The sequence below is a fragment of the Danio rerio genome, chromosome 23, assembly GCF_052040795.2.
Source record: "Danio rerio strain M-AB ecotype USA chromosome 23, GRCz13ab, whole genome shotgun sequence".
NCBI classification, from domain to species: Eukaryota; Metazoa; Chordata; class Actinopteri; order Cypriniformes; family Danionidae; genus Danio; species Danio rerio.
In genome coordinates this window covers 4,886,830-4,912,500 of record NC_141043.1, presented here as the reverse complement: position 1 = coordinate 4,912,500, position 25,671 = coordinate 4,886,830, and the positions used below count along the sequence as shown (strand labels likewise).

The window sequence follows — 25,671 nt, the reverse complement described above, 5'->3', positions numbered from 1 at the left end:
GGTGTTACAACATATCTGCAGTGGATTTATCTCAAATTTTATGTTGTTTCAGGTGTGAACAAGTTTTATGATAACATCCAGGAAATGATTGGATACAAGCCTTGTATATGGTGGAAACTGTGCTGGGTTTTCTTCACCCCTCTCGTTGTTGCTGTAAGTAGCCTACTTTCTTTCTGTTTTTTTTTTCTTTTATGTAATTTATCATAATATGAAGAACATAATACAGTCATATTATGCTATTTTCTTAAAAACATTGAAAACCATCGAATGAAAAACTTTACTGGAATGTAAAGTCTGTGAAGTGCTTGTTCTTGTAGAAGACATTATATGAACGTTTTCCCTGAAATGTTGCTAAAATTCATTTAAATAAATAATATGAAATATTATTGAAATAATATTTCTAATCTAAAATGTGAAAACAAGTGAACTTGCTGGAAACATAGGCCTGACAATTGGTAAATAAAATAATGTTCATGTTGTTTTATATATTATTAACCAAAGTAAAGGTCTGTTATGTCATGTGTATTAACAAAGCCATTTATATGGCGTTCTTTGAATACATTAGAAGGAAAATACCTGTTAATATCAAAATAGTATACAATATTACAGTTTTTCTCAGTGGCTTTGGTGCATTTCTCATAACACTATTTACATTTGCACAACAGTTAATGCATTTCTACAAAAAATTTGTCATTTGCTTATTATACAACTCTTTGCTGTTTATAACATTATCAGTTGCTTATGTCATGTCAGTCAATATTACAGTTTTTCTCAGTCGCTTTAGTGCGTTTCTCACAACACCCGTCCATTTTTGCACAACAGTTAATGCATTTCTCAAAACAATTAGTACAAACTGCAAAACCTAGCTGATAACCTGCAAAAGCGCGTCACATGCTCAAAATGGATAGTTCATTCCTCAAAAGCAAGTATTGATGTCAAAGTGTTAGTGCCATCAAAATGAAAAGTCCAGACAACATTTTTTATGAACAAGATAGTCAAATGGCTTAGTCATGTTTTCACTATGACGTTTACTCTCTACATTTTTTCAATGCAAAAAAAAGTCTGATTTTGGTGACACTTCCTGAAAATGCTCAAGACAGCACTGTGTACTATTCGCACAGCCATTTGAACACTACAACAAAGTTAGACATCACTGCATTGAGTGAGTTATCTAAGTACAAGACACTGAATATGTACGTTTCACATTTTTACTGCATTTGCTCTTTGCAATCCTAATTTATTCCCAGCATTGTGCAAAATAATAAACACATCCTTATTTACAACAAACATAAACTCTCTTTAGGAAGAGCTGTGCACAACTGTACACAATATTGCAGTACATATTGGAACTGAGCCTACAACATACACAGGTTCTGTAAATCATTCATCAAATTGTTCAATTTTAAAGACATTTTCAGGAAAATAAAGATTTAAATTTGTTTTATAAAATTTGCTTGACAGATTTTGACAACTAGTTCAACATTTTTGTATGTAAAGACTCAAGTAATGAAATGAGGACTATTAGTTTTATATAGAATGACTATTCAGCATTTACAAGTTTAGTTCATTTTGACTGACATGAGCAGATAATAATGTTATAAACAGCAGAGAGTTGTAGGAAAGCAATTGATGCTTGTCCAAAAGCATTCGCAATTTGTTGAAAAGAATGAGAAACTGCTACTAGGATGTGCACAAATGACTATCAAGGCGACTGAGAAAAACTGTAACTAAGCTTGTGAATGCTGAATAGTCATTCCAGCTAGGTTTCGCAGTTTGTACTAATTGTTTTGAGAAATGCATGTAAATAGTGTTATGAGAAATGTACCAAAGCCACTGAGAAAAGCTGTAATAACCACAAAGTAAGTCTGTTATGGCATATGTATTAACAAAGCCCTTTATACAGTGTTCTTTGAATAAACTATCAGGAAAATACCTGTGAATATTAAAATATACTACATTATACTACATTATTAAGTTGGATGCAGCAATATTAAATTTGTATTAAGATCAATGATCAGTGTTGCTAAGCTCATCAGTTATGAAACTTAGTTTACCTGTAACAGTTCTACTGAAAATGGATTTAATTCGATTTAATACCAATTTACATTTTCCAAAATGAATGTCATTTAATGCAGTTCAATGTAATTTTTGTTCAGTATGAAACTTTTGATGTTTCTCACTTTAAGCCATATTGCAATTGCTACACAGACCTTTAAGACATGTTGAAATCATTAATGAAGACTTTTATTATGTAATTCAATTCAATTTTTTCAATTCAGCTTTATTTGTATAGCGCTTTTACAATGTAGATTGTGTCAAAGCAGCTTCACATAAATGGTCATAGTAACTGGAACAGTGTGGTTCAGGTTTTATGAGATTGTGAATTTGTATGGTCTATCTGATACAAATGAAATAAATGTGACATTTTAAGCCCCAGTGAAAAAAACAAAGTAGTTAACATGTTAGATGACCAGGTTAATCGTTTGTTTGTAGATAGTGTTGATAGTTAATTTGAGATGGCAAATTTTTTGGAGAGATTGTGGAAGATAAATTAAAGCTGAAAATCAAGATTTATTTGTTTGAGATCATGATTTTTGCAAGATTATAAATATAAATAACTTAGCAACAAAAGTAATGTTAAAAAACAAGTCATTTAATAGTGGACCTGACAAAAATTTAATTTGCTGCAACCAATTATTATTATTTTTTAATATATTACTGTTTAATATACAGTAGTCACCAATTGAAGTGTATCAAAAATACACCAGCATATAGCCCAAGCCAACATAAAAAAACATAAAAAAACGTGTTTAATATATTTATATTTTAAATAAACAGTATATAGATACAATTATTACATCCTTTAACTTTATTTTAACCTCATTTTAAATTGCTAATTCAATTACTCACTCATAAAGACTTGTGTATCTATTTTTTTAGAATTTGTCAATGACAAATACATTTTTGGTATTAGCTTGTCACCGTTGAACATTGGCGGAAAATTGTAACTGCTACAACATCCATAAAAAGCGTCACGTTGCTTTCATACTTCTGTGACCACTACTTCTGTGGTAATTATATTGGAGGACTGAATCTCTCTCTCTGTGTCAAATGCATATACAGTCCAAATGCATATACAGTTGAAGTCAGAATTATTAGCCCCCCTGTTTATTTTTTCCAAAATTTCTGTTTAATGGAGAGATTTTGTTCAACACATTTCTAAGCATAATAGTTTTAATAACTCATTTCTAACAACTCATTTATTTTATCTTTGCCATGATGACTGTAAATAATATTTGACTAGATATTTTTCAAGACACTTCTATACAGCTTAAAGTGACATTTGAAGGCTTAACTAGGTTAATAAGGTGAACTAGGCAGGTTAGGGTAATTAGGCAAGTTTTTGTATAACGATGGTTTGTTCTGTAGACTATCGGAAAAAAAAATAGCTTAAAGGGGCTAATAATTGTGTCCTTAAAATGGTTTTTAAAAAAATAAAAACTGCTTTTATTCGAGCCAAAATAAAACAAATAAGACTTTCTCCAGAAGGTGACAACTTGCATTTAAAGTATGAAGCAGTATTTACAACTCATCTAGTAAAATATTTTCAGTTATCTCATGTTTAGAACAAAGACTATAGAATACACAAGATGTGTCAGTCGTATAGTTTTAGCTTTAGCGAATGAAGCCCCGCCTTCTGGTAAAGGATCTAATCGTTGATCTATACAAACTGGTGATTATCTGGGGGAGGGGCTGTGTTTATACAACAGTTTTTACAACAGTTTATTATTTTTATACAAACCCTCAGCAGACACGTTGCAATCCCAGCAAAATCAATTGTGAAAGAGTGGTAATTTGGTTCTACCACAAGTGTGGTTACCTTTGATTAGATTATTCTCAAGGGACACTAAAGACTTACAGTACTGTCCCAGGAAAATTTGGACATCTGGTCACCTCAGTCGTGTGACTTTTTAGTTGTAGGTTCCAAGACATATTTTAATTCATAAAACAAATAGAAAATAAAATGGCTGATATTAATATGTTCAGATGATATGGTCCTCCTGCATTCCAAATAAACAAATAGGAAAGCCCTCTCCCTGCCAGCAACAATTGCAGCTGTTTCAAGTACAAAATGATATGTGTAACATAAGATGTGCTTAAAATAATAATAATATTAATAATAGTGAAATTACATGTGATTGGTAGAGCTAAAGGTCAGTGAATCACATTACATCATACCTGCCAACACTCCCGTTTTTCCTGGGAGTCTCCAGCATTTCAAACCCATGCCCCACCACCCTCCCATTTTGTTATTTCTCTCAAAAAACTCCCGTAATTTAACCCCCTTCCCGCCTCCCACCCCTACAGTCTATAACACCCCCGAGTCGCCAATTTTGGTTTAGAATCCGATCAGTACATTTACAAACTCAACAGTGCTATTCGGACACCGAACCCCCAAACCACCCCCTGGTCTCCCGGATTTTCAGAGACAAATGTTGGCAGGCATGCATTACAAGATTAATTACCCTCCCTATAAAATTTGCATCAGGGAGACTTCTACAAATGCACATTCAATAACAGACACCAGGCGCAAAAATACAAGAGCTTTCGGTGCTAATTCTTCTCTGTGCATGATTAGTAACTCCTGTTAGTAAATCTGGCCCATAGATATATATCAAGTCTAGCAGTTTGTACTCTAATAGTGATATATTATTGTGAAATTAAGATGAAAGCAACACTATCCTTAAAGTGATCTTTCCTACAGGGTGTGTTCCTCTTCAGCGCGGTGCAAATGGTTCCTCTTACAATGAACAACTATGTGTTCCCTAAATGGGGGCAAGGAGTGGGCTGGCTTATGGCTCTGTCCTCTATGGTTCTTATACCTGGATATATGGGCTACATGTTTCTCAACCTGAAGGGGACATATAAGGAGGTAACTGTTTGCTTTTACATCAGTAGATCTTAAATTGCATATGGTAATTACTAGGGGTTGGAATCTTTATGTACTTCATGATCCAATTTCCAATCTGGGAGTCATGATTCGAGTCCAGACAATTCCTAATGTATATTTCTTTGGCTCTGCAAATACATCTTTCCATTTTAATCAGAATTAGAGTGTGTTTTGTTTATGATTAAAACCTATTTATGATAACACTGTCATCCCAAAAAAATATATATTTATTTGATTAACAAAGTCACATTCAGGGTAAGCAAGCTCTGAATGTAATATTGAAATGCCTGATTACAAAGCAATTATGGCCTGTTTCCACTGACTGGTACACTATGGTACGGGTCACCATTAGGTTTGCGTTTCCCATGCCTAAAGGGTACTAAGGGTCATTCACATACCATATGAGAAGCACTTCTCACAAAACATGCTTTATACACATAAATACTTGTGTTTAAATGTTCAGTACTAACCTTTCTATGAACATGATTTGATAATAACTGTAGATTAATGACGGTGCGAAATAGCCTGCTGTAACGTCTGTGATAACATAAAATAAATGAACACATACAGACCCACTTGCAGTCTCCGATATGTTACCAATTACAGAATAACTACACACAGCAGACATTAGGCCTTATTTGGGCTCAAAAACAACACAAAATATAGCCCACAGTCAGAGAAACCTCTCATATGTTGCTGTGTTCACACCAGACGCGAAACGCGCAGATAAATCGCGATATTCGCACGTAAATAGCGGTGTGAACATTTGAGTTTATTCGCTTCATTCGCGTGTCAAATTTACTTCAGAACAGGCACAGACTCGCGTGATGGGCAGGGCTTTTGTCTGCCCGGTGACTCTAGCTTCGTTGCTAAATGGCTAACTTGGATTTTATTTAGAAAATATCTGTGTTTATGTGCTTTATGAAGGCTGAAAAACAGCGTCGATACGTTAAGGGCCGTGTCTGACTCCACTAGATTTTTACAGAGGTGCATCCAGCTCTGTGAGCTTATAAACTCCTCCAGAAACTGTACCTGGATGACAGAGGCTTTCATCGGTGCTTCTGACTGAGCCAAGCCCAGTTTGATGAACTGGTGTCGGTTGGAGGATTTCCCCCTGGACACCAACAACAGGCGATATGTCATAATCACGCCCCCACAAGAGCAAGCTGAATGTCCGCGAAATGTCCGCTGAAGTTCAGATTTTTGAACTCGAGCGATTCGCGCAAAACGCTCAATTCACACGTATCGCGCATTTCGCGTCATTCGCGCTGCGCCATTCGCGCGTATCGCGCCGCAGGATGTCTATTTATGCGTATACATTGACTTAACATGTAAATCACTCATGCTAGATGCGCGTTAGATGTCTGGTGGGAACGCAGCATTAGAGAGTAATTCTGTCATTAAGAGTTCATAATAGTTCAAAAGGCGATGAGAAACATGCCAGTTTGTTCATAAATCAGGTTGCTGAAACAATTTGCTCCTGTTTTTTGTCGGGCTTTTCCTTTATTTTTTTAAGCTTCACTCTCACATTTGTCCTTTTCTTTTCTGAATTTCAAATATAGACGCGATCACAAGCTTCCTTGAGAAGGTGAAATCGCTCGCATTTTTAGACGGCCTCGTAAAATAAAAACAGGACTTTGTTCATTGTTCTTCTTGGCTTTGTGGCTGTACATCAAGACAACAAGAAGGTTTGTTTGAGCTCGGGTTTACTATGACTCGTTATTATATGCATATAGTATTACGGTGTAATGTCTCGGCTGTGTATTTAAAACATGGTGGTTCCTTTGTTTTGTTGTTGTTGTTTTTTTTCTTTACTTCCAAGTTCAGATGAGATCGGGCATTGCCAGGGTGGTATGGCAGTAAGCATGGTGGTTCCTTTGTTTTCATTTTCCTGCTTCTGCGAGTGACATATCTCTGTAAACCAGGGGTCACCAACCCTGTTCCTGGAGATCTACCTTCCTGCAGATTTTAGTTGCAACCCTGACCAAACACACCTGTTTGTAATTATCAAGTGCTGCTTTAGGTACTATTAATTGGTTCAGGTGTGTTTGATCAGGGTTGGGACTGAATTCTGCAGGAAGGCAGCTCTCATTGAACAGGGTTGGTGACCCCTGCTGTAAACCAATGGCCTTCAGCTGCGCGTCTAGCTCCGCCTTATGGTACTCTTTAGGCCTGTTTGGTACCCTTTGCAAAAGGTTACCAAAAAGTGGTACGGTCTGGTTCCCTTTTAGGTACCTTTTGATAGTGGAAAGCCATAAGATCGTACCGAACCATACAGTATCATACCACTCAGTGTAAACGGGCCATTATAAAGTTCATTATATTTTTTATAATATATAAAATATATAATATATTTAAAAATTATTTTTCTGTTGAATGTCTTTAAAGCCAAAATATTTTGAAATTATATTATAATAGCTTTTAGTTCAGAGCCGCAGTGAGCTAGGTTTAAAACAGCAGTTTTCATTCTCAATCCGTGTATACACAACACAAGAGGCAAATCACATACAGTTCTGCTGTAATCCCATAGTCAGTGTCCATATGACAACTCAAGGTTTTGCTTTGTGGCTTGGAAAGTATTTGAACAATAGACACCAGATGAAAAGCAAAGCACCATGCTACATCTTTAAAATTCTTAAGTTTGCTCATCTTTGTCCAAATGAAGCAAATTCGACAGCATTCACGTGTCAGCGCCTTATTACTTTTCAGTTTATTCAAGTTTTATCAGCCACTCCTAGTAATTACCAATGCTAACAAACTTGTTAGCTACTTTATCTGTGCTCACTGGTTCCGGGACCTCGTTTTAGCGAATCAGGATCATGCTGCAGCCTCCAGCTGTGAAGCGTGCCCAGGAGAACGGGCCAGAGCAACAGCAGTCACAGCCACCGATACAAGAGCAGTCACCACAGCAGCCGCAATCACCGCAGCAACCGCAATCACCACTACAACCACAATCACCACAACAACCACAATCGCCAGAACAACCGCAATCACCACAACAGCCACAATCACCGCAACAGCCACAATCTCCGCAACAACCGCAGCCACCGGATCAAGCACCTCAGCAACCACAATCACCACCACAACCACTGCAGCCGCAGGTACAGGCTGATAGCTCCTCTCCAACTAATCCTGGCAACGATGCCAATGTTTAAAACCAGTAAATGTGTACCCCAGCAGAGAGCAATCAAAGATTACCAACACAGAAGACTTCCATCTCTATACAGTAATAGAATCATCTACCTCCAGGGGTCATACATAAATATAAAATGTGAAAAAAAAGAAAAGAAAAAAAAACATATTCACGCAAAACATTTGCATTTGAAAATCTTACATGCACACACCAATCCTGTAAGCTTTCCAAATGCGAAGCAAAGAGTGTCCGTGTTAAAAAAAATGACTATGTATTATGTGAATTTGTCTCTACTAAGGTTATACTGTGAGTTAGATTTAAGGACAGTGCATTGTTTTGCAATGCATAAGCTATTTATGTAAGGTATGTACTGTTTTTTATGTTATGCACTGGGGACCAAGTGGGAATCCGCGAGTATCAAAGAGAAACTGGGTGAGATTATGTTACATCCTGGGTCATTTGGAAATACCAAGGTGTGTCAAGCAAAGCCCTGTGTCTGAAGCACAACTGATGTTTAATCTGTAGCCCTTGGATGAACCATTATATGTTGTTGAACATTTTCGTCGAGAGACTGTAACTGTTTTTTTCTGACATAAAAAAGGGAGAAACCAGTTGTTTGTTTATCAAACAAGCCCTGTGTCTGAAGCACAAATGATTTTTAATCACCTTGGATGACCCATTATATATTTTGTTGACTATTTTTGTTGAGAGAGACTGTTACAATTTTATTTTTTCCGAGATAAAAAAGAAAAAAAAAAAGTACTTGTATGTGATTAAAACATTTTTAGAGTTATTTTTAGAATGCTTTGTACTTTAATGTTGAGACCAAGGACCAAAATCTTAAACTAAAGCAAAAACGAATCTATGCCTGGCAGTGTGTAGTTTGTATAGCACAGGGTACAAAAAAAAAACAGACAATGAGAACACCACAAAACACAGGGTGAATATTTTTGCTGATTATTCTACAGATTACTTATGAGTACTGTCAATTCAGTGTCTTGTTTACATGTCCCCTCAGGAATATCCAAAAAAAAAGAAGGGAAACAAAAACTCTGATATGTCTCTCACCCTGAGTGCATATCAGCTCTTTAAGCCTGTGATTAATGTATTCGCAATTTGCATGACCGTTACACTTCATGTGCCAAAATGTGCTAAAAACAAAACCGATGACCACACACAAACTGGCCACCCAGTAACAATGGTTTACACTTCTAGATTGTTCCATGTTTTTTTTTTTTTTTTAGATAAAAGAAGATTTCTTAATACTGGAGAACATTTTAAGTAGCATATATATGAAGTGTAAATATAAATGAAGAGTTTTGTTGCTAAACGGGATCTATCCATTTTGAAAAATGTTGGTTATTTGAGATTATCATTAAAGACATCAAAAGTCAAAGTTCATTCACAATTTTGTACATAAAACTATTAGTTGAGCTCAGTGAAGGCAGGAACACCATATTTTTAAATCCAGGATATTTTTTATTTAACTTTATGTCCATAAATAGTTCATAAATAAGTCAAAAACCAAGCCAAAACGCAACAGATTTATCCTAAAATTGTCAAACATCTTAAATTGGGTAAAAAAAAATATACATCATAAATTTATGGAATAATATATACAAAGATTGATTAAAAAATAATAAGATTCTGAGTTATATTTGGCCAGAATGTTCACAACATAACATAACTTTTTTTATTATTATTATTATTTTTTTTTTTTGCAAAACGCTATATCCACCTAGGCTATATTCTACTACAGTAATACCATTAAGAAAAGCTAGTGAATCAATGTTTTGTTTGATGAGCAAGATTAAGTTAGTTAGTTGAACGACTTGTAGCTTGTTACAGAAATAGTGAAGGGCGACTCCTTTACACCGCTGCTGAAAACCAAACCCGTATGATCAGAACGGGTGGAGCCGCAATGTCACGCGACACAAGCTAGCCTCGCCCTGTCATATTTTATGAAATATTTCACTGTAATAATAATAATAATAATAATAGCTTATTTATTGGTTGTTGTGAAAAAGCAAAACCGTTTATTTTTCTTCAAAACAACCTGTGCCCTATAGGTTACCTTATAATAAATCAACAACAACAACAAGAATTAACATGAGGTTTGAGGCTATAAATATAATCTTCAGATATGCTACTCAGCTACATGTAAAAAAATTATTTAAAAAATAATATTACAAAGGACACTTAGAAATGTCGCATTGCAGACAGGTATCTTGTGATGGGGAGGAGTGCAGGAAAAAAGGCGCTCTCTGGCCTTCCTTTTAATTGACATCAGCGGAGACTCATTCCCTGCTGCATTTGCGTATTGTTGACAGACGTAGAAGTGTTTTATTCTGGTCCACTTTTGTAGCGTTTTTATAAATTTTTGTGAAGTTGAAGGCTTCATCTTTTATCGCTAAATCAATGAGCAAACTCGGAGCACTTCACCGGCGGTGACTCTCTTCCCAGGGGATGCTGAGCTCGCGCCGCATCCTGAACGTTTTATAACTGTTATATCGCGCTTTGTAAAGAAACTAGTCTGGCGGATATCGCATTTTGTGAAAAAATACATTTTGTAGTAGGCCTAAAATGTGCATTCTTAAATGTTATTAATGGCAGCAATTCACACATAGATTAAGGTACATCTGAACAGTGATTTCCTATAATAAAATCCAAATGTCAATAAATGGCAATATCGCGTTTTACAACCAAACTCTTCATATACAGTTTATATTAAAAGGGTTTATCCAATGCAATCTCACGGCAATTTGTAACTTTTTGATTTAGTGGCTAATTCGTATGAATTCGTACAATCTAATTAGTACAATTTATTACTATTTGCTCATCCCCAATGACGGTTGGGTTTATGGGTGGGGTTAGGTGCCACCCCTCCTTTTTAATATCGTACAATTTCGTTCGACAGAATTCATACGAATTAGCCACTAAACTGGCAAAACGTAAAATACTTACGTTTTTTCGTGAGATCAGGCTGGTTTATCTGCCCTTGTTTTCCCAAAAAAGAACGAAAGCACAAAACTTCTCCAATGATAGGGCAACGATGTGGTGACAGTTTGCATCAAAGGCAGCTACACATGAAAAGCATTTGGTCACGTTAATCATGTTTACTAAGAGGAGATGCGTACCTACAAAAAAAATGTGAAATGGCTGTGTCCTGTGAATTTTGTACAAAGTTACTTTACTGCCGTTTTATCTAGAACTTTATTGTAAAATTGTATTGTGTAAAACCGTGAATGTCTGTACTCCATTCTTTTGTCTAAGTGTTGAAATATTTGAAAAAACAATTGCTGTTTTCTGCAATAATATTTTGATCTCTGAAGCACATATCGTATGGAAATTATGAGTGATGATTACAAAAAGGATTATAAAACAAATAGAGTTTCTGTCTGGTAAGAAATAATATTGTTTTGTATATTTTTAACTGTTATACTGCCGAAAACGATAACATAGAAAATGTATTTAAATGGTGTCATATGTAAAAGCACGATTGTTAAGTAAAATGTATGAATAAACAGAAAATATTCGTAGTCTATAATCTATGCGTTGATTTTGAGTCTCCACAAGAAGCCATTTATTAAGAGCCTGTATTTTTCAATGACAACCTAATTGCTTCTAACGATATCTCTTTAAAATAGTAGGACAAAGAATACACTACAAATAACTAATGAGCAGTAATTAACTGGGCAGAAATAATGGGCATTCAAAATACAGAGTTCTTAATGAATGGGATGGCATAGCAATGAAACAAGCCATAGACACCAGCTCTTTCTGTGGTATTGTCTTGTTTTGTAGGTTCCCATAGTTCTGCAAGCAATTGTCAAAATGCAAAAAAAAAAAGAACAGTGAGAATACAAAGTGTTTACATTTCAGTAAATGCATTGTTTATGCCAGATAAACAGTTATCAAGCTTTATAAAAGACAGGATCTTTGATTTCTTGGAATTGGATATCTTAACACTGTCGTTTTGTTACCATAAATGTATAGAGTGTGCCTGTGTGTGTGCACTAGTTTGGGTGGTTTACAGGGACATACAATTGTATAACAACATAGGTATGACAAGTTGTGCTCTATTAAGATGCACTGAAAAAATTTATTCAGAGATGATTCCTTGTATTTACTCTTTTTTTTTACGTTAAGTGGTTGTAAAGAATTAATTTGTGTTGAATTTAAACAATCAAATTAAGTTAAACATTATTAAACTTAATTTGTTTGTTTAAATTCAACACAAATAAATTGTTTGCAACAATTCTGAGTGCAACACTTTTTTTCAGTGTGGTTTACAAGGTTATGCCTTGTGTCCTTGGAATTACAAACACTTAAAATCATACTTAATGGTTTTTTTTCCAATGCAATCTCACGGCAATTCGTAACTTTTTGATTTAGTGGCTCATTCGTATGAATTCGTACAATCTAATTTGAACAATTTAATTCGATTTGCTCATCACCCAATGACGGTTGGGGTTAGGGGTGGGGTTAGATGCCACGCCTACTTTTTAAAATCGTACATTTTCGTATGACTGAACTCGTACGAATTAACCACTAAACTGACAACTGTAAAATGCTTAGGTTTCCTTGTGAGATCAGGCTGTTTTTTTCACATTTAATATCACCATCGGTTTCCTCTTAGGATTGGGTTTAGGGGTAGTGGTGGTATGGGGCCATAAAATAAGCATTTTTTTACTCTACAAAACACATTACCAATGTAAATCACCAATACCAACATTTGTGTGTGTGAGAAAGAGAGAGAGAAATTAGTTAATTATATATGCACTTGTAATTGTGTTGTTACACAGCGCATCTAAACACAAAAAAGGGGAAAACTCGTTTAAAAAGTCAGATCTCGTTTTCGAAAGTTTGTGTCGTTTGCTAAACTAGCTGTACTGTGCAATGTTGTCTAATCTGTGAAGAATACTTATTTTGAACATATCTATTTAATAGATCTGCTGAAAAAGATTTTGGTAGTTTTGTTTTTAGACTTGTTAGATACTTGAAGATGGTTGAAAAGAAGATAGTACATGAATGAAATAAAAGTTCAAATGAACCTTGCATGATTATGTATTTTGTGTGCTTGTCAAAGGCATTTATTGGTAAACTCCAAATTATAATTTACTGAAGATAAAATGATCAATTGTGGTATTTAAAATACATATCAGAATATATAAGGAATAACTGACAATGGGCTAATAAATAATTAGAAAATAATGCACACTTGAGGTGGTGTTAAACCTTGTGCATTCATTGTTTTCTAATAAGTCAGTGTAGTAAATTATTCTATCATATACTTCTGACACCTAAAGCTGTTGTTAGGCTTTTTAAACATTTCAAACAATCCTGTGTGCCCTTATTTTTGATTAGCTGCCTCATAGCGTACAGTAATTTTAAATAAAAAAATATATATTTGAGGTAAACTGTTATGTGGTAGAGACCTGCCTTGATTTAATCTAGTTGTAAATTCCCTTAAAATTATCTGCACACTTTAGAATATACAGTAAATCAATATTCAGTATTTACTTCTATAGGGCTTTTACAATGTAGATTGTGTAAGATCAGCTTAACATAGAAGTTCTAGTAGATTGAATCTAGAAATGTCACGGCTAAAAGCCAAAACACTGAAGAACAACTCTAACAATGCCCAGCTCCACAAATCTCAAAGCAAGCAACCCACTGACGACAGTGGCGAAGAACAAACTTCACCAATCGATAAAAGTAAAGGGAAAAAATGGAGAAAAACCCAACCCAGGCTCATTCTGAAAACGTAGTCCCACGGACATTTCTGGAGGCCACGAAATACATCCCGGGACGTAAAATCCAATTTTTTAATATCGGTTAAATAATCTGTTAATTTTGTGAATTTCTACAATTGATCAGGTTCAGAGGAGACCAACAGCATGACAGTGGAAACTAAGCACTTTTTTTTAATGATATTGCCTAGAGGTAGCATAAATCATTTAAAAATTCAATCCCTTCCCTTGCTTCCATTCCCATGTACTTTAAGATTTGAGGGATGTAAGGAAAAGATGCAAGGACAGAAGAATTGAATTAAGTGAAATGATATATCCTTTTCAATATATCATTCAATATATCATTTCAAAGTGTAGCCATTTATTTAATACTGTACATCACTGATTTTGCTTGCATGTCCAGATTTTTAAATATGATAATTAATTACATAGTAAAAGTTTCAACCTCCACAAAACAGGTTTGTGTTTTTTATTTTCCTTATACATTCATTCATTTTCTTGTCGGCTTAGTCCCTTTATTAATCCAGGGTCGCCACAGCGGAATGAACCGCCAACTTATCCAGCAAGTTTTTACGCAGCGGATGCCCTTCCAGCCGCAACCCATCTCTGGGAAACATTCACACACACATACACACACACACACAATCATACACTACGGACAATTCTACAGACAATTTCCTCAGGAAACCGCCTATCTCCTCGATCCTCACCTCCTCGCAGTGCAGTTGGAGCACAGGTGTCAAACTCAGTTCCAAAAGGGCCGCAGCTCTGCACAGTTTAGTTCCAACCCTAATTAAACACACCTGATCAAACTAATTGAGTCTTTCAGGCTTGTTTGAAACCTACATGTAAGTGTGTTGGAGCAGGGTTGGAACTAAACTGTGCAGGGCTTCGGCCCTCCAGGAATTGAGTTTGACACCCCTGAGTTAGAGGATTGAGATGTCCTGCAAGATGGCTGAGCTCAATCCGTATTCCTGTTCATAGGACAGAGGAGCGAGGAAACAAGGAAGGATATTGAAAAGCGCCCTATGCTTGCGTATGACATGTGCTCCTCTGTTCCTTCCTCCTTGTTTTGCTTTACCATGCCCCCTTGTTATTAGTGTAAGTGACTTCGCCTGGTCTTTGTGTTTTCCTGCCTTCATACTGTGTTGTTTAAATAGAGTTTCTTTCTTTTAATTTGTTTATTCTATTATCAATCATTTCAGTAAATACATTTTTTAAATTTATTTCACTTTGCTTTTATTATATACTGTTTTTGAGAATATTTACTTTTTAGTTTAGTTGTTTCTTCGTCTTAGTTTTTACTTCTCCTTGTTTTTGTGTGTCTTGTGTCTCATCTTTGTTCCCTAGTCCTGTTCAGCCCTGCTCCTTGTGAGTCCACTGCTGCTGGTCTCCTCTGCGAGGCTGCTACTGGTTGAGAGACAACAAACCTCCATTGACTGCGCCATCTTGAACTCTCCGGCACCACACCACTTGACACTTCCAGTTGGAATGTTTATCGCCTTAACTTGAGAAAGATCAAGTGGTGACCAGTGTTGTGCTAGTTACTGAAAAATAGTAACTAGTTACAGTTAATAGTTATTTTGTTCAAACAGTAACTCAATTACTTTGACGAATACTTACGCCAAAAAGCAAATGCATTACTGCTAAAAGTAGTTTTTGAGTTACTTTTCCAAAGAACATTTTAATGCTCCCATTAATGCCCAGAATATTTACTTTTTAGTTTGGTTGTTTCTTAGTTTCTTAGGGCCCTATCATACACCCGGCGCAGTGTGGCGCAAGGCGCGGCGCAGTAGTCCTTTGGTAGTTTCAGCTTGGCGCAAGAGTCGTTTTGAGGCGCTGCGCTACGCTGTTTAAATAGCAAATGCATTAGCGCTCATTTGTGCGCCCATAGGCATTCTGGTCTAAAAAGGGAGGCGTTCTGAAGCGCACTGCTGGCACGTTGCTATTTTGAGAAACTATAATAGATTTTTCATTAGGCCAAAACTAACCCGGTCTAAACTCCAGCGCAGAGTTGCGCCTCGCTTACACACTGCTTAATACACACAAGAGAGCAATAGGCAAATATCTTTACATATGAAAAAATGTAAATATTAAGGATATATATAGGATATAATAAGAATAGATATAGGATATAAATATAAAGGATTAAAATATTACAAAACATATTATTTTCTAGCCTACATAAATATGAAAAATCACTACTTTTATGTCTTCTTCATCTCAGGAGGCTTTTTCAGTTCATTCATAACAATTTGCTTTTGTATAATATTATTATTATTAGCAGTATTATTTATTATATCCATATTTATATTTGTTTTATTAAAAACAAGCTTAGATTTGCCCACCTGTCAGGTTTTAGACCATATGGGGCATGGCAGGTGTATTTGGAAATAACTCAGTATTTTGACCACTCTTGGTCATTATTGTTCATTTGTTCATTTGCTAGAAATTAGAACTGAATTTAGAAATAGTTTTGAAACAAATATTTGCGCTTAACAAACAAATTAATTATTTATAGACTAATTGATGTCTGTACGAAAAGGTTTCCCTATCCAAGAGCGAATGTGAAAGTGATCCATTATCTCTCATTGTCACGCAGTAGATGCTCTGTTTAACAGTTTTCTGTTAAAAAACTGTCAACTGTTTGCTAGTGAAATGCTCATTTTTTCCACTTAGACTTACTTTGCGACTCTTGGCGTGACGCAGCTGGCTCTTAAAGGTAATGGGAGATGAGACTCTAATTTGTTTATTGTCAAAACACACCTATAACTCATTAAGAAAATAAGCTCAACCCTTTAAGACCATGCGCCTTGGCGCAAAGCGGATTTTCCCGTCCGTAAATTAGCAAAAATGCGTTCTGACACGCCCTAAAAGCGTTTGCGCTCTGCGCATGGACCGTCAAAATAGAGCCCTTAGTCTTAGTTTTAAGTTCTCCTTGTTTTTGTGTCTTGTGTCTCATCTTTGTTCCCTAGTCCTGTTCAGCCCTGCTCCTTGTGAGTCCACGGCTGCTGGTCTCCTCTGCGAGGCTGCTACTGGTTGAGAGACAACAAACCGGAATAAGTTTGGTGATCCCTGCCCTAATCCCTTTGGAGGGTCCCTCTGAATGGATTAGAACATTGAGATGAGCCCTTACGAATTGAATGTAGTCCTTGACACCAAACAACTTCTGTTTTCTTGACAAAACTTTCTATCTGTTAGATGTTGTACAAAAGTAACACACAGCCAAGCCATCACACCTGTAAAAAAAGTGAGCCTGCTTTTATGAGATCAAAAAGTTGCAGTCTTTCCTCATATCTGCAATGTTCTCATACAACTGTTGGCTTTTATAATAATTTATTTGATGGCATTGAAAAATATTCAACTCACTGTATATTTCACATGTTGTTTATAAGGGCTCACATCCCATCCTCTTTTGGGGTACATTGTTGTGGGAGAAGGGAGCTGGATTTCATTCCAACAGTCTTGCACACATGGTGATAATGAATGCTGAACTCATAGAGAAAAGTGTTGCTAGGGAGTTGCATAAGTTAGTTATGAAAGGACCCACAAAATCTAAACTTAAAGCAACTCCTGTGGCTGGCAAGGAATGAGTAGAAGTCATTTCTGGTTTTCTTGGCACTCTTAGCAGAGTCTGACCTTGTTCTCATGATCTTAAGCCATGTTTGGCCACCAGACATATGCACTTGCTAAGCTTTTCAAATTTGAGACCCCAGTGTGGTTATGCGGACCTCCTGTAATAATTGCAAGAGTCCTGGTGGTGGTTATACAACATTTGAAGCCCAAAAGAGGCAACCACCTTATTGACCTTATTCTAAAATGCGGAAGTGCGCCGGTTTTCGCGATTGTCTTAGAACTTCCGATTCAGTCGCCTATGGGAGAAATGACTATGAATAATAAACGGCAGAAAACGGTCAAACTACTTGCATCAACAACAGTTGATGGCCATTCCCCAGCACACGTCTTTCGATTTTTGACAAAACCTCATTCTGATGTTGATGCTTACTTTGATATGAATTCATCCACGTTCCTTTCTCTTTCCCTGCTATGTAGACTGTTTAACATTGAAAGATGTGAAGATATTGATATATTGTACCAGTATTGAATATCTTGAAAGATGTAAAGATATTTTTATCTGTCAGTATTAAAAGATTATGTGAAGACTGTGAAAGGAGGGCCACAAAGAAACCTGTGAAAATGCTTCACACAATAGCCTACTTTGCCAAGCTGAGAGTGCCGCATCTCTCCTTTAGAAACTATCCTTGACCCTGGTCAAAATGGACAAAAACAGCAGCAGATTTTAGACTTATTTGGAGACAGTCATCTGCTCTGCTCTCTATACAACACCTGGTACAATGAGATCAGCACCATTGGTAAAATAGCCAACAGGAATATCCTTTAATAGGTTTCAGACCCCAGGGATGACTTCAAGGATTGCAAGGGGTTGACCTCTCTAATTATTTATTCATTGATTCATTTTCTTGTTGGCTTAGTCCCTTTATTAATCTGGGGTCGCCACAGTGGAATGAACCGCCAACTTATCCAGCACATTTTTACACAGCGGATGCCCTTCCAGCCGCAACCAATCTCTGGTAAACATTCACACAAACAAACATACACTACGGACAATTTAGCTTACCCAATTCACCTGTACTGCATGTCTTTGGACTGTGGGGGAAACTGGAGCACCCGGAGGAAACCCACGCGAATGCAGGGAGAACATGCAAACTCCACACAGAAACACCAACTGACCCAGCTGAGGCTCAAACCAGTGACCTTGCTTACCAAAGACATGGTATGGGTGAATTGGGTAGGCTAAATTATCCATAGTGAATGAGTGTGTAAGGATGTTTCCCAGCGATGGGTTGCAGCTGGAAGGGCATCCACTGCGTAAAACATATGCTGAATAAGTCGTGATTCATTCCGCCGTGGTGACCCCAGATTAAGAAAGGGACTAAGCCAAAAATAAAATAAAGAACGAAAGTAAGAGCTGTTCAAGCGAATTGCGCTTTCGCTTTATTTTGGCATGAAAGCACCACATTGTAGAAGTCAATTCCCTCTCTCACTCGCTCACTTTCCTTTGGCTCATTCCCTGCTTTGACAGGGGTCACCACAGTGCAATGAACTGGCAATTACTAGCATATTCTTTACTGGCAGATATGCCATATAGTCCCACGCACTACAATCTGTCAATCATTTCATACATATATAATTTTTGCTCTACTTCTTTTATCTACTTAGGGGAATTAAAGTAACGTTTTTGAAGAGGATACATGTGCTTGCATACTCTAATACAGGGGTGGCCAATCCTGTTCCTGGAGATCTACCTTCCTGCAGATTTCAGTTGCAACCCATATCAAACACACCTGCCTGTAATTATCACATCATGTTCAGGTCCTAATTAATTGGTTCAGGTGTGTTTGATATGGGTAGCAGGAAGGTGGCTCTCCAGGAACAGGGTTGGCCACCCCTGCTCTAATACTACAGTGGAACTTCAACGGTCATTAAGAATTTATATGAAAGTTTGCTTTGTTGCTTTGCAGAGTCCAATTTGAGTATGGATTGGTAATGCTAGAAAACAATCTCACTTTTTATCTCTATAGTGAAAATGAAGTTAAAACATGGCTAAGTTATGTTAAAATATATTCTATCATGGTTTGTTGATAATATAATTTCTTACAGTGTAAGGTGCAGAAATTGTTTTAAGGATTACATTTGAAAGTGAAACACACAACCCAAGTGAAATGAACAACCCACTGGTAATCATTAACTGTAAACAGTTGTGTAATTCTAAAGTTTATTTTTCTTGAAGTTTATTTTTCTTGAATTATTAAATATGTATATATATATATATATATATATATATATATATATATATATATATATATATATATATATATATAATATAAAATAAAAAATAAAATATATATATATATATATTTTTTTTTTTTTTTTTTTTTCCCTTTCCTTTCTTTTCTACTTCCAGTAAAACACCATACACTTAATTTTGGACATCAAATACTTGCAGATAAGAAAGGGACAAAATGCCATGGGTTTTATTTCTCTCATAATGTCAAAGAAACTGCCATGAGCAAAGGTATTTGAAAATGAAAACAGAGGACATGGTTTAGTGTTCGGTGTAGCATTTTCTTGGTTTGGTGGAGACCCTATTTTTAGTGGAGAAGTGCCCACAGTGAGACTGGAGGAGAGGGCACAGCAAGAGCAAACTACTGATCCATGAGAGTTTGCAGTGAGATACCAGCAGCCTTTCCTACAATAGTTCTCCCTCTCAATCCATGACTAATATAGGACCATATAATCCATGAGTACATTTAATACTGTTATTAAGCTTGCATTAATTTTGGCTCTCTTTTATCAAGATTGCTTACAAGAATTAAACTGATATAATATATATGTGATTCTTCATTTCTTGATCAGCCTTCGGTTCTGCTCCACCACATTTTTATCATTGCCTCTGTATTGTATGTACAGTATTTATTTGATGCCATTTGATTCCATTCATCTTTATTTCTTTTGTCTTTTTACCGTGTAAAAGCTGCTTAACACACTGAAGTTCAGTTTAGTTCAGTTCAGTGTAATTGAAATGTCAGTGCTGGAAGCCAAGACACTGAAGAGCAACTTCATCGATGTTTAGCTGTACTAGTTTCAAGTCAAGCAAACAGCGGCAACAGTGGGAACAAAACAAAATTCACCAAATGACGGAAGTGAAAGCAAAAAAACTTGAGAGAAACCAGGCTCAACTGGATATGAAACATGGGAATGATGGATGTCCATTGTGGAGAGAAGCTGCAAGTCTGAGTAGGTCACCAGCAGGTGTTCAGGATAGCCCATCGGATCAATGTGGAAACTCATCTATCACTGTGGTCATTAGCTATGTTTCCATCCAAAAATGCGAATAAACTTTATGCGCAAAACTCGATTATCGCATAAAAGTTGTGCGAATGAAGCATCGTTTCCATCCAACGAGTCAAAGCGAACAAAATCGTCACTTCCTGATTAACTGGCGCCAAATATCAACAGTAAAAACTGCATTTGCTGCAGTAGGAGAAGCTGCATCAATCTTTTCTAAATGAATGCGCCTCAGAAGACAATCCTGACAGGCAGTGAGCATGCAGTGGCGTTTGAAGGTGTCAGACGCGGAGCACAGGCGCTCTTGATTCTGGAGGTCATTAATAATATAATAACATTAATACTGAAATGGTAAGGCGTTTTATAATGACCAAAACAACATTTCAGATGTTTTATAATGTGCTCAGCCTGACGTTTTATCCATTCACACACATTTTAAGCATCACATGATCTCTTTCAACAAAATCACATGACCTTTTTTAATGCGCATGCTGGAGTTTGTGCGGTAAAAGTGTTTCCATCGCAGTTTATGCGCATCTTTTCTTATTGAATAAAAAGTTTATCCTACCCAGTTAGGCGCATAAGTTTTTTATGCGCATTTTCAAAATTTATGCGCATCATGGCGTCTCCATTAACTGGTTTTTGGCATTTGCAAAATGCGCATAAAATAGGTGGATGGAAACATAGCTATTGTAGTAATCAGTCTCGTGCTCTTGACTCATGCATGAACACTACAGCATCTGTTCAGGATACTGGATCCAATATTATGTAGACCTCAGTAACAGACTAACTTAAGTGTAGATTGGACACAAGCTTGGCAGAATTTGACATAAGCTGTTAAATCCCTGGTCATGAATAGCCACCAGGAAGATTTCTGCACAAGTTTGAATGTACAAAATATTCCTGGGTGGACTGAACTTGTAAACCCATCTGTGCTGAAGCTCATGAGGAACATATAGTTTTTCAGGGAACCTCTGGTAAGTGGTGGTTCATGTTGATGGGCCCTTTGGATTTTGTTCATGATGTCCCACCTCACGGGTGCCTATAATTAATGATTAGTGAAGAAACGATTCTGGGAGATTTTTTTCAGTGGGTGTATTATGATGTCTGGAAAGTGCATCAGCCTTATTGTTTTTACTGCCTGGATGAAAGGTAACTAAATTGGAAGCAGATGAAAAACAAGAACTCACCGCTTGGTGAGGATTCCACCATTTTGCACTCTTAATGTATCATAAGTTCTTATCATCAGTAACTTGAAACCGGTGGACAGCTTGTTTGAGCTAGTGCCTCCACTCTTTGATGGCCTTTTTCATAAATAAGAAATCCATGTTAAGCTGCGATCACACTGGACTTTTCTCCCCATAGACTTCCATTCATACGCATGCAAATGCGTCAGACCAGAAGCGCAAGCTCATGCGTCAAGTTTTGCAGTTCGCTGCATTGAAAAGTTCAAGCTTGGTGAACTCTGACCTGCGAAATCGCAACACTTGACTGCGTGAGACCAATTGAAGATTAAAACATGACCTCTCTGGGCAGACATTTAAAATATGCTTTATTTAATGCTTTAGAATGGGAGCTGTTGTTAAACTTTCCTTAAGCTCGGAGAAAGCCACCGTAGATTTAAATGAATATTTTTACTATAAGGTCTTGCCCTTTACATTTACATTTAGTCATTTAGCAGACGCTTTTATCCAAAGCGACTTACAAATGAGGACAAGCAAGCAATTTACACAACTATAAGAGCAACAATGAATAAGTGCTTCAGGCAAGTTTCAGGTATGTAAAGAAAGAGTAAGAAGCAAAACATTAGTTTTTTTTGTTTGTTTGTTTTTTGGCGTAGTTAGTGGTGGAGCCAGAGAGGCAATTGCAGATTAGTAAGGAAAGTGGAGACTAAATAGTTGAGTTTTTAGTCGTTTCTTGAAGACAGCGAGTGACTCTGCCGTTCTGATGCAGTTAGGGAGTTCATTCCACCAACTGGGCAGATTGAACGCGAGAGTTCGGGAAAGTGATTTCTTACCTCTTTGGGATGGAACCACGAGGCGACGTTCATTCACAGAACGCAAGTTTCTGGAGGACACATAAATCTGCAGAAGTGAGAGCAGATAAGAAAGCAAACTTCTTTGTAAGAAAAACATCAGAGTTTTGAATTTGATGCGAGCAGCAACTGGCAGCCAGTGCAAACGGATGAGTAGCGGAGTGACATGTGCTCTTTTAGGTTCATTAACGACCACTCATGCTGCTGCGTTCTGAAGCATCTGAAGAGGTGTGATAGAGTTATCTGGAAGCCCGGCTAGTAAAGAGTTGCAATAGTTCAGTCTGGAGAGAACAAGAGCTTGAACAAGGAGTTGAGCTGCATGTTCAGATAGGAAGGGTCGGACCTTTCTGATGTTGTAGAGTGCGAATCTGCAAGATTGAGCAGTTCTAGAATTGTGGTCTGAGAAGATTAGTTGGTCATCAATCGTTACTCTAAGGCTTTTCACCATTTTGTATGCAGTAATGGTTGCCCCATCCATCTGGATTGAAAAGTTATGATGTAGAGTCGGGTTGGCAGAAACTTCAAGCATTTCTGTTTTCGCGAGGTTAAGCTGAAGATGCTGATCTCTCATCCAGTGTGAAATGTCTGACAGGCAGGCTGAGATGCAAGCCGGAACCGAGGGATCATCAGGGTGAAAAGAGAGGTATAGCTGGGTATCATCAGCATAGCAGTGGTAGGAAAATCCATGTTTCTGGATGACTGATCCTAAAGAAGTTGTGTAGGTGGAGAAGACAAGTGGTCCAAGAACAGAGCCCTGTGGTACCCCAGTGTTTAGATGCTGTAGGTTGGACACCTCTCCCCTCCAAGACACCCTGAATGACCTGTCAGAGAGGTAAGATCTGAACCACTGAATAACAGTGCCTGCAACGCCCAGTGAACTATCAAGCGTAGATAGCAGGATCTGGTGGTTTACAGTGCCAAAAGCAGCTTTAGTAGAGATATCAGAGGACCTGCAATTCTACAATCACTTGTGGAAATCTCCATGTAGCTCTATGACAGACTTGGGGTGAGGCTACTCAGCAACAGCACAAACCTTGGAGACATCTATTTCCACTCGTTGATGGCTGATGTTATATTCGATGAAGGTGGTCTTGGACAGACGAAAGAGGAAAGTGATTAACACACACCCAGGGAATACTGTAGGTCACAGGTGTCAAACTCAGTTCCAAAAGGGCCGCAGCTCTGCACAGTTTAGTTCCAACCCTAATTAAACACACCTGATCAAACTAATTGAGTCCCTCAGGCTTGTTTGAAACCTACAGGCAAGTGTGTTGGAGCAGGGTTGGAACTAAACTGTGCAGGGCTTCGGCCCTCCAGGAATCGAGTTTGACACCCCTGCTGTAGGTGGTCTTCTGGACATTGTATGGAGATACAGCATTGTGATGGCCTGTTTCACCACATTAGAAACAAAGATTCAATTGGTTTCATTAAATTCTCTCTTCCTCTGAAATCTTGGAAAGCCCCAGATGAATAGGTTCTTGACTGGGCAAGGAAAGTGCTGGTTTATGTAACAGTGGTTTAATGGCTGAACTGGGAGGTTTGGCGGCCTGGTTTTCTTGTCAGGGCATTTCATATTTCTTAATGCAGTTTATCAATACAGATTACTAGAGACACAAAGTCAGTGGAAGAGCAGTTCCCCCTTACAGTCTTATTCAGTCTTGATTCAGACTTTGTTGAAAAACCTCTATGCAATATTCTTCCAACCACTCTGAGCAGCAATTGAACAGCATAGTAAGCTGTGGTTTGTGTACCCTGAGTCATATGCAACAGCTGCGATGAGACATTCCTGCTGAATAAAATACTCATAAGACGTCTGAAACAACATATTTGAGTCCCATACTGCAGAAGCCCAATTAGGTGCTCTGCCAGAAAACAATAGCTATGTTTCCATCCAAAAATGTGAATAAAATTTATGCGCAAAACTGGATTATCGCATAAAAGTTGTGCGAATGAAGCATCGTTTCCATCCAACGAGTCAAAGCGAACAAAATCGTCACTTCCTGATTAACTGGCGCCAAATATCAACAGTAAAAACTGCATTTGCTGCAGTAGGAGAAGCTGCATCAATCTTTTCTAAATGAATGCGCCTCAGAAGACAATCCTGACAAGCAGTGAGCATGCAGTGGCGTTTGAAGGTGTCAGACGCGGAGCACAGGCGCTCTTGATTCTGGAGGTCATTAATAATATAATAACATTAATACTGAAATGGTAAGGCATTTTATAATGACCAAAACAACATTTCAGATGTTTTATAATGTGCTCAGCCTGACGTTTTATCCATTCACACACATTTTAAGCATCACATGATCTCTTTCAACAAAATCACATGACCTTTTTTAATGCGCATGCTGGAGTTTGTGCGGTAAAAGTGTTTCCATCGCAGTTTATGCGCATCTTTTCTTATCGAATAAAAAGTTTATCCTACCTAGTTAGGCGCATACGTTTTTTATTCGCATTTTCAAAATTTATGCGCATCATGGCGTTTCCATCAACTGTTTTTTATAACAGGTATATAAAATATATATATATATATATAAAATAGGTGGATGGAAACATAGCTAGTGACTTCATAAAGGATTTTTTTTTCTCACCATACCTGAACTGTTCCTTATGGTGATCAAAATATCTGGACTTGACGAACGAGTCCTCTACACAAATCCACAGAGCCCTCAAACTTCTCAGGTAAAGCCAGTCTTTCTGAATGTTATCAGGTTGAAAAGATCTAATGTAGTGAGCGAGGCATTAATTTGCTGACTGAAGTTTGTCGAATTATTCCTGGTTGTTCTGTAGTGTTTAACTTTGGGAGATGAATGCTGCTTGAAGCTGTGACCCCTCTGAAATTAGAGGAGGTAAATTGTTCTGTAATGAGGGTAAGAGTATTCTGTAAGTTCAACAAATCTAACACACCAGGCAAAAGTCAAGTCAAGGA

At 37.2% G+C, this 25,671-nt stretch overlaps 2 protein-coding genes across 4 annotated transcripts in view; one reads left to right on the top strand and one right to left on the bottom strand.

Annotated features, from left to right (window-relative positions):
* slc6a1a (solute carrier family 6 member 1a) overlaps nucleotides 1-8,265 on the top strand; it is a 20,802-nt gene extending 12,537 nt beyond the window's left edge. Inside the window, 3 exon segments of the mRNA NM_001045287.2 lie at nucleotides 53-153; nucleotides 4,766-4,933; nucleotides 7,759-8,265. Of these exon segments, the coding sequence (NP_001038752.2) occupies nucleotides 53-153; nucleotides 4,766-4,933; nucleotides 7,759-8,106 (617 nt within the window). The 3' untranslated portion in view covers nucleotides 8,107-8,265.
* The window catches only part of vgll4a (vestigial-like family member 4a), a 73,357-nt gene that overhangs the window by 9,213 nt on the left and 38,473 nt on the right, over nucleotides 1-25,671 (bottom strand). Inside the window, exons 6-7 of one of the 3 annotated variants that reach the window (XR_015523081.1) lie at nucleotides 25,339-25,576; nucleotides 24,248-24,528 (exon numbers count right to left, since the gene is read on the bottom strand). The exons of 1 other annotated variant lie outside the window; for it this stretch is intronic. Coding sequence is in view for 1 of the 2 variants with exons in the window: in XM_087306491.1 (XP_087162617.1) it covers nucleotides 25,536-25,576 (41 nt within the window). In the remaining variant the exon portion in view is untranslated. Of the gene's footprint in view, nucleotides 1-23,645; nucleotides 25,577-25,671 lie in introns of those variants that run through there. One more of the 3 variants, XM_087306491.1, reaches the window with a different exon arrangement.